Here is a 13,549-nt window from a genome sequence, read left to right as displayed (position 1 = left end):
TGGAAACAATATGAATGCTAGAAAATTTGATCAGTAAACAACGTTTATTGATTATGTGGGCAGTACAATGAATGTGCCTCAATATTTTTTGTGAACCCTAATGTATATTTGTTTTAATTGAAGTTATCCCGGATTTATGTTTTTATATGTTTCAATTTCTTTCACATCACTCATAAGTCGTAAATGCTAATTGAATATTCATACTTTTTGTATTTCAGCACATTATATAACATGGTATCTAAGTACCTATAATACAGCAACTAACCTGATGAACGATATGTCCCCTTTTAATATGATGCCCCCTATTGACCATCCCTAGTAATTACACACAATAAAAACTAGGGGGCATCCGTAAGACCATAAAGGACCTGCATAAAATCATTGAATATTACTGCATTGATAAAGCTGCCTTAGTCACGATACACAAAGGCAACAGACGGCAACAGCTGTGTCTTTCCTGCAGGTTGAGGAGGGACGCATATATGTTCATTCTTAGACTTTAGGAAACATTATAAAGATCACCAGAGTATACTGAAATAGTGACTATTTATTTGCTTCTGGCGGACGACCCTCAGAATCACTGTCTCTGTGACACAGAACCATAAACACTGTGAACGCAGGGAGCGGCATACAGCTTAATGGCGTACCTACTGCGTTGCTATGTTTAGACGGGGAAATCTTACCTGGGTTGGCCACAGGGATCCACTTGTACAGTTCGTTCTGGTAGGGCACCGTGTCGAACTCGCTGCACAGCATCTCCCTGAAGCTGGGGATGTTCTTCTGGCACCGCTTGGTGTTGCAGGTTCGATACCGCTTCCTCTCCCCTGTGCAGTACTTGCCGCCGAACTCTGGTCTGTGGAGATCATTGGGTAACGGTATTCATATTGCAGTAAGGGAAGTATATGTTACAGGTTATTTAATGATGGATTTCCCTAATAGTAATAGTAATATAGTTCTATATATTTTAGTACTATATTATTGGTATGGCATATCTTGCTTCTAATAACTTCTAATGCTGTAACTTAAATGTGTTAAATTGGAATGACTGAAGAACTAAATTATGGGAAGTGAAGGCGGGAGAGAGAGAAAGAGAGAGAGAGAGAGAGAGAGAGAGAGACCGGAAGAGAGAGAGAGAGGGAGAGAGAGAGAGAGAGAGAGAGAGAGAGAGAGAGAGAGAGAGAGAGAGCGAGAGACCGAAAGAGAGAGAGAGAGAGAGAGAGAGAGCGAGAGACCGAAAGAGAGAGTGAGCGAGAGACCGAAAGAGAGAGAGAGAGAGATAGAGAGAGGGAGAGAGAGAGAGAAGAGAGAGAGAGAGAGCGAGAGACCGAAAGAGAGAGAGAGGGAGAGACCGAAGAGAGAGAGAGAGAGAGAGAGAGAGAGAGAGAGAGAGAGAGAGAGAGAGAGAGAGAGAGAGAGACCGAAAGAGAGAGAGACTGACAGAGAGAGAGAGCATCAGTTAGGCTCATGCCCAGGACCAGTGCTCACTTGGGGTTGTTGCATTCCCTCTCTGCGGACTGGACCCCAGACCCACAAGTCCTGGAGCAGTGGGACCACGTGCTCCACTGGCCCCAGGCTCCGTTCACCGTCTCTGGCAGCTTGCCTACGACCACACACTCCCCAGAGATGCACCACTGGAAGGGGGGGGGGGGGGCGGAGAACATTGGAAATTGTACAACCAGTTTATAGACATTTTATAGGTCACTATGGTAACACTCATTTGGCTTTTTTTTTTTTTTACATATTACCGGTACACTTTAATTTTTGTAGCATTTTGAATCTACATGATACATGGTACTGTTAAAGTACTTTGTAAGCACTTTATTTTAAAAGGTATACTATATAAGTATAGTTATTATTTTATTATCATTATTGTTCATAATTCTTACATAATGGTCTCAATGCCAGGATTGATTGAAAGAAAGAGGATATGGTCCCGATGTAAACTACCTTCTCTGGCCCACAGCGGGTTCCATCAATGGGGGAGTCCAGCTTGGACCGACAGGTGCCATTCACAGAACACCAGAGGATCTGACAAACATTCTGAAAGAAGAGGCGGGAAATAATGAAACGTGAAGGGAGTGAAAAGGCCATTGACGGTCTTGGCGTGTGACTATGACCCTGTGGATTAACAATTATGTTGCTGCATTTGGATTTCAATGGATATAAAAAAAAAATGAACTTGCTGAAGAAAAAATGTAAACTACAATGGATTCAGTGGGGGTGGACTAGGGTGTATGTTTTTATTCAGATTATGACCAACATACAAACCAAAAAATAGTAATCTATGGTCTCGTTGCCTTGTGGAAAGTTTTAAATGACTGAAACAACTGACTTCCCCTTTATTGCATTTGAGTACATGCAAGATACGTACATCAACCTCAGGACAGAAGGTGGCGTCCGGGCCGTACTGCAGCTGGCACTGATGGTGAGTTGTGTAACGGACACCCAGACGGGCCAATGGCGTCGTCAGATCTCTCTTGGAGGGCCGGTCGTCCAGACAGAAGCCCCAACCACGACTAAGGGAGCGAGAAAAAGCTTTCATTAATGTTTGATTGACATATTAAATAACATAAAGTAAAAAAAAAAGGGAGGAAGATCGAGAACTAAACAAATGGAAAACAAAAGGGATAGCATCTATTTAATCAGCTAAAAAAGTCTCAACGGAGTCTAAGAGTTTGTTGGTTTGGATTAAATGAACTAAACCACCATTATGTTTGTGATCATTGGAACCATAACCCTTACCCTGTTAAAACCCCCCAAAGACCACCCACTTTGATAAAAGACCGTTGTTTGTTCTAGTCACATATTATGATAGTCATAACAAACCATGTTATTGCATTTTTGGAGGATGAGTAACATTTGGAGTACCCTATAAATTGAAGAGGGATTTTTTTGGGTGGAAAAGGTTTACAAAATTGTGAAATTTAGTGAATAAACAAGTTACATGCTACAATATCAGCATTTCAAATATTACTGCTGCCCTGGCCTCAGACATTATTACTATTATTTAATTATTTCAATACTATTTCAATTATTTAAATACAATTATTCAAAAATAGTTGTTAAAATTAGTGATGTGATGCAATAGTGCAATAGTACATGACGGATCACATACTCTAGGAAGCGTGTGATGTACTCCTTGGAGCAGGAGGACCACGTGAGAGGGGAGCTGTCGTACATCAGCTGCCTGGACATGATGAAGGGGTGTCTGCCTTGTAGCTCACAGTCGTTTCCCTGGCCGTCGTGGTGGATGCCAAAGCTGCAAACATGACAAACATGACAACATTTCAAGATTTTTAAAAATTCCCATTTGCGTTGGAATTGCGTACTGTGCTAGACACTATATTTGTATTTGTAACTTCTTCTCACTTTAGCACACACACACAAACACACACAACAAAATTAACAAACACCTATCAACATATGTCACTAGTCTACTCAATAAACTAAATACCAAATAAATAGTGAAGTATACTACACGGTAAACAAAGTACAAATCAATACTTTGGTGGCAGGTGCAGGGGATTCATTGGTTGAGTCACAGACTCACTAGAGAGGGGTCCACATGTGCTCCCCCTCTCTGGAATTCATTACCACCCCAACTCAGAAACAAATCACAACTCAAAACGCATCCGTTCAAAACCGCCTATTCCATCTGATGCCAATCGCTACGACTCTTGCTGTTGTTATTATTATTTACTTTTTTCTCATCGTTGCTTCTCTTCAATGACTTTTGTGCATCGTTGCACGGTGAGCTTGAGTGCAGAGAAAGGCGCCTTCAAATGAAAAGCGTTGTTGTTATTATTACTACCTGTGGCCCATCTCGTGGGCGATGGTGAACGCCACCGGGAGGCCCGAGTCCTCGTTGATGTTGCAGCTGCGGTGCGGCTGGCACATCCCAGACAGGTGCGACAAGCCCAGGGTCTCACACGGCTGGTTCATCCCGGCACAGATGTCCTTCCTGGGGTCCAAGCATCCACCCAGCCGCCACGTTAATGCACGCACAGCTGGGAAGCCTTGAGATGTGTTCAACTAAATGTGTGTGAGTGCAAGTGTGTGTGTGTGTGTGTGTGTGTGTGTGTGTGTGTGTGTGTGTGTGTGTGTGTGTGTGTGTGTGTGTGTGTGTGTGTGTGTGTGTGTGTGTCTAACCTGGTAACCAGGACAGCTATATCGTGATGAGCAGGATGCGTGTCACTCTGTGGATTCAGGTTCTTCTGCCAGGCACAGAAGCTGGATAAAGTGGTGTCTGCATGGTGAACAATCTTCAGGTCTTTCTGAATAACACAGAATCGAGAAGTGCAGTAAGACCACCATGTTTCATTCACTAGGAAAGAGATACATTTTCTCAGAAATGTTCACATGATGGTACACAGTCCAACTCAATATCACATTTTGTTCCCTTAAAAATAAACGTACGCGAAAGGTATAGGTTAGATGCTATACATGCAAGCAGACCCATGGTAAAATGTATGTCATATTTGACCAAAATTGAATTCAAATCAATAGGATGGTGGTCTTGTAGTCATAGCGCAGTAGTAGCACTGTATGTGTGTATGGTTCCAGAAAGCTGTCACCATTACCTCCTCCCCATGCAGCAGGATGAGGCGAACCAGAATGATGTGGACGGCATTCCCGATACTGGCATCATGGAAGATCCCGGCCACCTGAAGACATAAAAGACCATTCAGTCCCAACACTGGTTATCCACAACTGGTTATCCACAACTGGTTATCCACAACTGGTTATCCGCAACTGGTTATCCGCAACTGGTTATCCGCAACTGGTTATCCGCAACTGGTTATCCGCAACTGGTTATCCGCAACTGGTTATCCGCAACTGGTTATCCGCAACTGGTTATCCGCAACTGGTTATCCGCAACTGGTTATCCGCAACTGGTTATCCACAACTGGTTATCCACAACTGGTTATCCACAACTGGTTATCTACAATCAAAGCATTCCACCAGTGCATCTTATCGTACAGCTACTTTGAAACGACGAAAGTGAAAGTAACTTACCAGTAGATTGTGATTGTGGTGTTTGAACCCATAACCCTTTGCCGCAGAACCACCACCGACGCACACCACGCACACACACACACACACACACACACACACACACACACACACACACACACACACACACACACACACACACACACACACACACACACACACACTCATCGGCTCACCATGTTCATGATGGTGAAGATGTAGGACTCCACGTTGTCCTGGCCATGGTAATCGATGAGTTTGGAGTCGGCCACCACCATTGTCTCCACCCAGCGTTCCCTGCTGACGGAGCGCTGGGAGCGCGACGGACCCCGGTTCTCCTCCGTCTCCCATTTCTCCCGCTCTCGCTCCACCCGGACGGAGTCCTTCGGACCATCTGCACGATGGTGAAAGAGATGAGGACAACGCGGTAGCATGTGTAGAGTATTTAGTGTTCCTTTGCCTTTTGAGTCAGCTTTTCAAGCATGTTCATGTGAAAGGCACCACAATAAATAAAATAAATAGCCTCAAAAATTTACTCAAATCGTTTTTTACACAAAAACCGAACATTAGTGGAAGAGAATATATGTTACCATCCTACAGAGGGCGCTATATGTGTGTTTGCCTATAGTCAAGCAAATTTGCCTATTTGCATCCACTACATTCTGTTATGTTAAGCCACATTCATTTAGAATAATAATGACCAATGGACTGTAAGAACCCTAACTAACAAGCTAAACCTTAAACCACAACAAAATAATGCTTAATATTGTATTGTAATATTTGCAGAATCACAATACCTATTTTATTTTCACTTAAAACGTGTTATATTGTATAGCGAGGTCCCTGTTATTACCCGCCCTTAATTTAAAATGGACAGCGTCAACGCTGGCTGGCGAGACACACCAGGCATCGATCTCAGAGAGACGAACCCTATGTGCATCACCATTTTGTCGGTACATTTGAACAAACACATATGAATGGCCCCACCTTTAACCCCACAGGGAACGGGTTCTCCCTGGGTGCGTGAGCTGCGCCTGACTCTCCGGTGACCTTCCGGAGTAACTCTGGGATACACAATGTGCGGCTGCCTTCCGTCTTCGTCGGCGGCCCCCGGGGCTGGCTCGATGAAGAAGTGTCCCTCGGACAGGGAGAAGAGCCCTCTCTGTGGAGGACGCAGACGTCACGCCGGGGAAAGGTTTCAACGGGTAAACAGTGGCTCAGGTCGCCCACGCTTTTAAAGTGCCAAAGCCCCGCCCCTTAGAAGTCAGAGGGGAGACTACTCGGGAGCCTTTCATTCCTGAGAGGTTCCTGAGGAATCCATCCTAATAGCAGACGTCCACGCCCCACGCCGGGGGCAGTGGCAGGAAGGTATGTCCTGCGTGTCCCTGCTGGTGTGTCAGACGCCTCCTGCTTAATCCATATGCACGAAGCAACAGACATGCATGGACCCGCACGCACGCACGCACGCACGCACGCAAGCAAGCAAGCACACACACAGACCCACCTTTGCATGCACACACACAAATATATACACAGATACACCTACACACACACACACACACGCACGCACAAACACACCCATGCATACACACACATATACACACACAGACACAACTATGCATACAAACACATATCAACACACACACACACACACACTAGTATGCATACTCACACATATACATACAGATACAGACACACACACAGACAAACACACACATATGCATGCACAAATATATACACACAGACACAGACATGCACACACACACACACACACACCTGCACACAGAATACATGCAAGCACACACTTGCAGACAGACGCTAGTATGCACAGGTACACACACACAAATGCACACGCACATCCTTTGCAGCATTGACTTTGCGTACTTAGTGTGGCCTCTCCTTCACATGTTACTGAAGCTGTCATAGGGTGTGACCTTTGTGTATGTGTGTAAGTGAATGCATGCATGTCTTTGCATGTGTGTGAGCGCGTTAGTGGAAGCGTGTGTGCGTGCATTTGTGTGTGTGTGTGTGTGTGTGTGTGTGTGTGTGTGTGTGTGTGTGTGTGTGTGTGTGTGTGTGTGTGTGTGTGTGTGTGTGTGTGTGTGTGTGCATGCGTGCGTGCGTGTATTGAGTGTGTGTTCAAACAGACCCAGGATAGACAAGGAGCTTCCCCTGCATTTTTATTATTCTTCAAACTCACTAAAGAGAGAAAGAGTGAATAAGAGACGGATGATATTTCCTTCCAGAGGAAGAGGATATCTTTGCTCCCAGGAGCAACGCAAATCATTTTCAGTGACAGGCATCAAAATGATTATTAGGTTTTCTCATGGACAATTTTCTTTCTTAAAATACACATCAACACACACAGACACACGGACAATGTTCTAAGAAGTGACGACCTCTATGATTTGTCTAACAGTGTTATGATTGTGATTGTGGTTGTTGTAGAGACACATGCTGCTGACTCTGGGCATACAGTGTGTCTTGATGTAACACGTGTACATCATCCAACAATATTTCTCTTTGGCCCATGGAGCCCTGGGGCGCGGCCTGTCTTAATCCTCAGATGGAGTTCACATGGTTCAGTTTGGTTCCCCCTTGTAGCAACAACACCTGTTTCAATACATCTGCCAATAAGAGAATAAGTGAAAAAAACCTCAGGAAACGAGACGATTTTCATGTCAGACTAGGGGCCACGGTAGTATGAAACATGGCCATTAAAAGACAGGAGGACTGACGGACATGTCTCGCAGACCTTCCGCTTCATTCTGGTGGAAACCAGGTTGCATAAAAGCTCTTTAATACAAAGAGTGTATGAGTGTATCTGCCAATATCCAATGCAACACATGTAAAAACTCGAACTGACGGTTGTGTGATTTCCTACCAAAACCCTAAAACATGCACTTTGAGTCCAACAATACATGTCTACAACAGCCCTGACAGAAGGGCTGGAGGCACTGTGGCGGAGGTTGGCTTATTCTAGTCCAGGCGAGATGGAATGACTGAAATGGGAGCAGGCTCCTCGACAGTGACTCAGTCTATGGCCATTGTCCAGGGATCCTAACGTTGCAATGGGCTCACACACAAAGCATGCAGGCTGATACGCTCCGGAGCTCCCCTTTGCACACGGTACCCACGGAGCCTTTTTGCAGACATGCACTTACACTGCTCGCTAATGTTCCAAACACCCATTTCACTCGTCTCTCTAATCATCTCTGTTTAAGTTAGTGCAAGTAAAAACCATGCACGGTACCAATGAGTGGCGCTCCATTGGACTCGTATACGTTTCCCTCTATGTTATGATTTGAGACATGTCCTGGAAGTCCGAGAAGAGGAGGTGGTGGTGGGGGCAGAAGCAGCAGGAAGGAATGCTACAGGGAGGCCCATCCAAACATCGAAGAGGTCGCTCTGCTGGATCTGTATGATCTCCATACCAAACGCAGCAGCGTCGTGCAAACCTTTTTCAACATGGATTCACTGGCGCAGTTACAGGCTCGTCATGAAGACGGATGGTTTTCCTTATCCATATCTTATCAAGTGTGATTATCCGTGATGTGATAGGCTGCCATGTAAACGCAGAATGTTCAGTGACCAAAAACAGGGGATTTATTTGTTGACTCACTCCGTCTTGACACGTTGACCCTCATCAGTTTTGTTTACATTTAAAAGGACGTGAAACCAAAGGAAGATAGAGGGGATTACTCGTTGTGGCTTTGACTCAGAAACCGAAAGCTCTGCGAACCAACTGCAAACCACCAACGTGAAACCATGAACGGGGGTCCCAGCCAGCACAGGGTCTACCCTTCTCCTCCACCTCCGCCTCCACCTCCTCCACCTCCTCCTCCACCTCCTCCTCCACCTCCTCCACCACCTCCTCCTCCACCTCCTCCTCTTTCTCCTCCACCTCCTCCTCCACCTCCTCCTCCTCCACCTCCTCCACCTCCTCCTCCACCTCCTCCTCCACCTCCTCCACCTCCTCCTCCACCTCCTCCTCCACCTCCTCCTCCTTCTCCTCGGCTCACACTAGAGGACGTGTGCCGAGGTGTGATGTGTCGGTGCCAGGGGGGGTCAAAACTAGCTCAGGTCTGCGTGCTAAATACAGCCACCATGTGGAACTGCTTTACTTTGGTTTCCTGCTTCTGCAGCCGTTTGTAGTGCAGGCCAAGCAGGCCAAGCACTGATCCCTCTCGCCTTTGCCGCAAAGCCCCATATGAATAATTTTTCCACCATTGTGATTCCACGAAGATACATTCGGGACTTGATGTCCTTAGTAGACAAGTGCAAGTCATACACTTTAATCAAGACGTTGATTTACAGTTGGTCTGCCTGGTTTTCCTCTTTCTCTTTGAAAAATTATTACACAGAAGCAAGCTAACATGTGTTCCCCATGGGAGAGCGATGAAGAGATTGTGTCCTCTAGGAGGCGAGGTGGGGTGGAGGTGTAACACCAGTCTAATGGCTCTCAACTTGTTTTCACTTGTGTCTTTTGCCTCAGGGCTAAAACTTCCCCAACACTTTGTTGGGCAAAGGTTTTGAATATTTAAATGGACCGTGCTGAGACGGTGATGATTTCAATCCTCAAATCAACTCGTTGAACTAGCTAGTATTTTATATTCAGTATTAACTAGTATTTAACTTAGATCGATACTTATAACGTTCCTTATTATGCACCTACCAACCATGAATAACATTTTGATGCTTTACGTAACTCACATATTATGTAAGTGTTTGATGCAATTTCTCATCCCTTTATGATTTGAACCTTCCAAAAGAGTTGGGTTTGTCTGCTTGTATCTGATATCCGATGGAAAAGCCATAATGCTGATGACTGTAATTACTCATATGTTATGCAGTCACTGAACAGCTGTTTTAACAAACCATGTGTTCTTTTTTTTCTCCTGGAAACTATCACAAAAAGTAGATCTTTGGCGGACGCAGAAGCTTGTGGAATAGCCGTAGGGTTTCCATAGGGACAAGTCAATCTATGGGAGTTAAAGGAGATACAAAAGTCTCTAGGGGGAAACTATTTCATGTTGATTATGTCTAAAAAGACTAGCCCTGTTTTTTTTACCCAAAGACAAGTTTAGGAACAGGAACCAGATTGTGGCTCACAAGATTTAATAGGCTTATAAGAGACTCCTTCCTATCTTTGGTACAATTGGTATATTCATTTATTTATTTATATAGTTGATTATTTATTTAATTCATCGTTTTTTTTCTTTCTTTCTTCATATCATCCCTTCTTTGTATGTTTGTTAATTTATTCATATCTTCCTTTCAATTGTTTTTTTCTTTCTTTCTGTTTGTTTCTTTATTGCTTTATCTCTTTATTTTTGCTTTTATTTATTTTCTTTTTGAACATCCCTGTCTCTGTTCCTGGGGGTATCTGACCTGAAAGGCAGCTGTCACATCTGGGTCACCACAGTGCCCTGCTGTGGAATGGTCAGGCAAAGGGTTGAGTTATTGTGACCCTTCTGACTCAACACAAGCCTACAACTGCCTGAATGGACTTGACTAGTTCGCCTTTCAGGCTGTGAAGGCATCAAGATCTTCTTCGGAATGTAGTTGATTGCAATCCTTTTTACTTCTTTCTTTTTTTAACAATTTACACAGTTAGGGTTATTGTTATGGGTTAAAGTGGGTCGGCACTAGTTTAACATATGCTATTTTGTCTATTTCGTCACTTGCTTGCACTTTTATTCTAAATAGTACATATATAGTAGCTTCAAAAACAAATAAATGACCTAACCAACAAAAATACTAGCACTTTAGATAACTGTTTGCATAAGGAACCAGTACCCAGACAACCAAGGTAGGCAGGAGTGAGGCAAGACCCTGCTTGAGAAGCATTCCTGCTGAGGGGAATCCAATCCAGCAAGGAGTCTGCTGGGTTGGGACTGACACGTCTTATCCTTCTGGAAAGGGGAGTTCAGGCTTTCACACACGGTCTATCTTCCTCGTCATGGCTGTGTGTTCGCAGTGCCACCATGGCAGGTGTTTTCATATTATTATAAATCATATGCATAAATGTATACATATATGTATCATAGATACACTGTTTAAGTTTGCCACTTAAAATGTGAAAGTAATCATGCCCAAACGGATAGTACAAATATGATATTGAAAGTAATACAAGGTCATGGAATAATTAATGCAGAGCGAGCGTCAAATGGTCTTTAATTGAAGCAAATAATTCAGCTGCCATTCAGCTGATATACTTGCCTTCCTCTACTGCTCTAAGCAGGCCTAAGTATTCTTTATAATAACTGCCGTATGAACCAACCATACAAACACTTGGAGTTAAACTATTCCATCTGACCTGGTCACTCTCCTTCATCCAATAAAACTGCATCCTATTCAGATGTTCAGGAAGTTATTTAGTTGTATTTATGATCTGCAGTGTAATGTTGCCACATGGACAAATGAGTGCTAGTTTCAGGGCAAGGAAAGTACCGTACATATTCAGCGTACATGAGAATGAGAAGGGGGGAGGCGGTCAGACTGTGTGTCCGTCAGTCAGCCAGTCTGTCAGACAGCTCGCCAGGAAACCAGAGAGTCAACCAGTCAGCCAGTTAGTCAGTCAGTATGAGACTCCGACAGACAGTCAGCCAGCAAGTCAGTCATTCAGTAGGTGAGTCAGACAGTCAGTCACAAACTCAGAGTCATTCAGTCAGCCAGACATCTAGCCATTCAGTGTAGCCAGTTAGCCAGCCAGCCAGTCAGTCAGTCAGTCAGACAGACAGCCAATCATAGAGTTTGTCAGAGAACCAGCCAGCAAGCCAGTCAAACAGTCAGTCACTCAGTAGATCCTTTGGTCATTAAGTGACTGACTGATTAGTAATCGATTAAGAGTAAAAATAGCAGAAGATCAGGGTTGTGTGTGTTTGAGATTTGACTCGCTGACCACTAAGAGCTTATGCTGCAGGAAAGTGGTTCAGCAAACATTCCTAGAAAGAGTCGGTGCAGGGCAAACTAACAGACAGAGCACTGTCAGTAGAGGAGGGGAGGGGTGACGGGATGTGTGTAACCGTCTAACCCACTTTACTGTCCACACAAATATACCCCTGACCCTCTATCGAGGAAAGAAAATAGGAGGAAAAGAGAAACATTGGGGGAAACCAAAGTAATTTAAACTTTCAGATAGGTGCATCCCTGCTTATTAGACTTGATGCACTCCCTGTGTACAAAATATACACACACGAAAGCGCGCATACACGCGCACACACACACACACACACACACACACACACACACACACACACACACACACACACACACACATACACACACACACACACACACACACACACACACACACACACACACACACACACACACACACACACACACACACACACACACACACAGCACAATAATACACTTTAAAAGGATGCATTGGCCTATGATGGGTCCCTTACCAGTCCGCTACAGGTGCTGACGGCGGCGGTGCCACGCGCCTGGTTGACCGTGACGGTGCCAATCAGGTGACAGAGATCTCCCGCGGAGGGGAGACGAAGATGCTGCTCCGTCGTCCTGTTCAGACTCCCGTTCCTCCTCTCCACAACGTAGTCGAGTGAAACAAGCTGAGTGTTCGCCGTCAGATTGAAGATGAGACTCCGACCTTTGTAGTCGATCTGATAATAGACCCGTTGGCTCTCCGTCTCTGGCTCCAACGGTCGCAGATCCCGCTTGAGTCGCCCATTCCCGAAGTGATGGGAAAGTGTATGGGAGATAAACCGTCCATCGAAGTCGACTTTCACAGGATGGACAATGGGCAGATCTGACTCTGTCGCGTGCAAGTCATCTATAAAGGATCAAATGTAGAGAATAAGAGCATAATGTTGGAGGAAACTCAGGGTTGCATACAAACCAAGCGTTTCCAACATTGAAGGCTTTATGTGTTATGAAACCCAATTCCTACAAAACAAACAAAAATAAAAACCCACTGACCTTTTCTAGGGGATAGAAAGCTGCCAAACTCGGAGAGCTCATCGTGGCTGGACGCCAATAGGAAGACAAAGTGGAGCAGAAAGAAAAGAACCCGGCTCTCCTGCGAACATTGCATATTTCATTCAACCGAACTCAAAAAGCAAGAAAAGGTTGCCAGACATTGGAGGTCCATTGGCGTTACAGGCGGTCCAGTGACCACGCCGAGTTCGAAGGACCCCGAGGTAGGCTGTGCAGATGAACGTGTCAAGGAATGAGCCCTGCACCGGGGACAACACGAACGGCAGGAGAAGGAGAAGAAGGAGTCGGAATCACAGAACATTAAAGCAGGAGAAAGCTTCGATTGTGCGAAGGAAGGGAGGAGTGTACTTTGGATAGTGTCTTGTTTCTTATAGCGGGGACTAGGGGGAGCAATAACCAAGCCATAGAGAAGAAGACAGAAAACCAGTCGCCCATAAATATGATTTAGTGTGTGTTTGTCAACATCAACCACGACGGGAAAGTCCATTTATGGAGCTTCATATTGATTTGAAATAGATAAGAAATATGATTTATTAGGGTTATTGTTTGGTTCTATTGCAAAGTTGGCGCTTTGTCACTTCGCCTACTT

General features: G+C 44.7%; 1 protein-coding gene across 1 annotated transcript in view; it reads right to left on the bottom strand.

The window, feature by feature from the left end:
• Positions 1 to 13,316, bottom strand: part of adamts12 (ADAM metallopeptidase with thrombospondin type 1 motif, 12) — a 20,621-nt gene extending 7,305 nt beyond the window's left edge. The window contains exons 1-12 of the mRNA XM_060066060.1: positions 12,943 to 13,316; positions 12,411 to 12,796; positions 5,980 to 6,154; positions 5,190 to 5,386; positions 4,581 to 4,664; positions 4,150 to 4,274; positions 3,812 to 3,961; positions 3,116 to 3,259; positions 2,372 to 2,516; positions 1,948 to 2,040; positions 1,486 to 1,631; positions 684 to 853 (exon numbers count right to left, since the gene is read on the bottom strand). Coding sequence (XP_059922043.1) covers positions 684 to 853; positions 1,486 to 1,631; positions 1,948 to 2,040; positions 2,372 to 2,516; positions 3,116 to 3,259; positions 3,812 to 3,961; positions 4,150 to 4,274; positions 4,581 to 4,664; positions 5,190 to 5,386; positions 5,980 to 6,154; positions 12,411 to 12,796; positions 12,943 to 13,057 — 1,930 coding nt within the window. The 5' untranslated portion in view covers positions 13,058 to 13,316. The remainder of the gene's footprint in view (positions 1 to 683; positions 854 to 1,485; positions 1,632 to 1,947; positions 2,041 to 2,371; positions 2,517 to 3,115; positions 3,260 to 3,811; positions 3,962 to 4,149; positions 4,275 to 4,580; positions 4,665 to 5,189; positions 5,387 to 5,979; positions 6,155 to 12,410; positions 12,797 to 12,942) is intronic.
• Positions 13,317 to 13,549: the final 233 nt, after the last annotated feature.

Source organism: Gadus macrocephalus, chromosome 11, assembly GCF_031168955.1.
Source record: "Gadus macrocephalus chromosome 11, ASM3116895v1".
Classification (NCBI taxonomy): Eukaryota; Metazoa; Chordata; class Actinopteri; order Gadiformes; family Gadidae; genus Gadus; species Gadus macrocephalus.
This window is presented reverse-complemented; position numbering and strand designations above follow the sequence as displayed.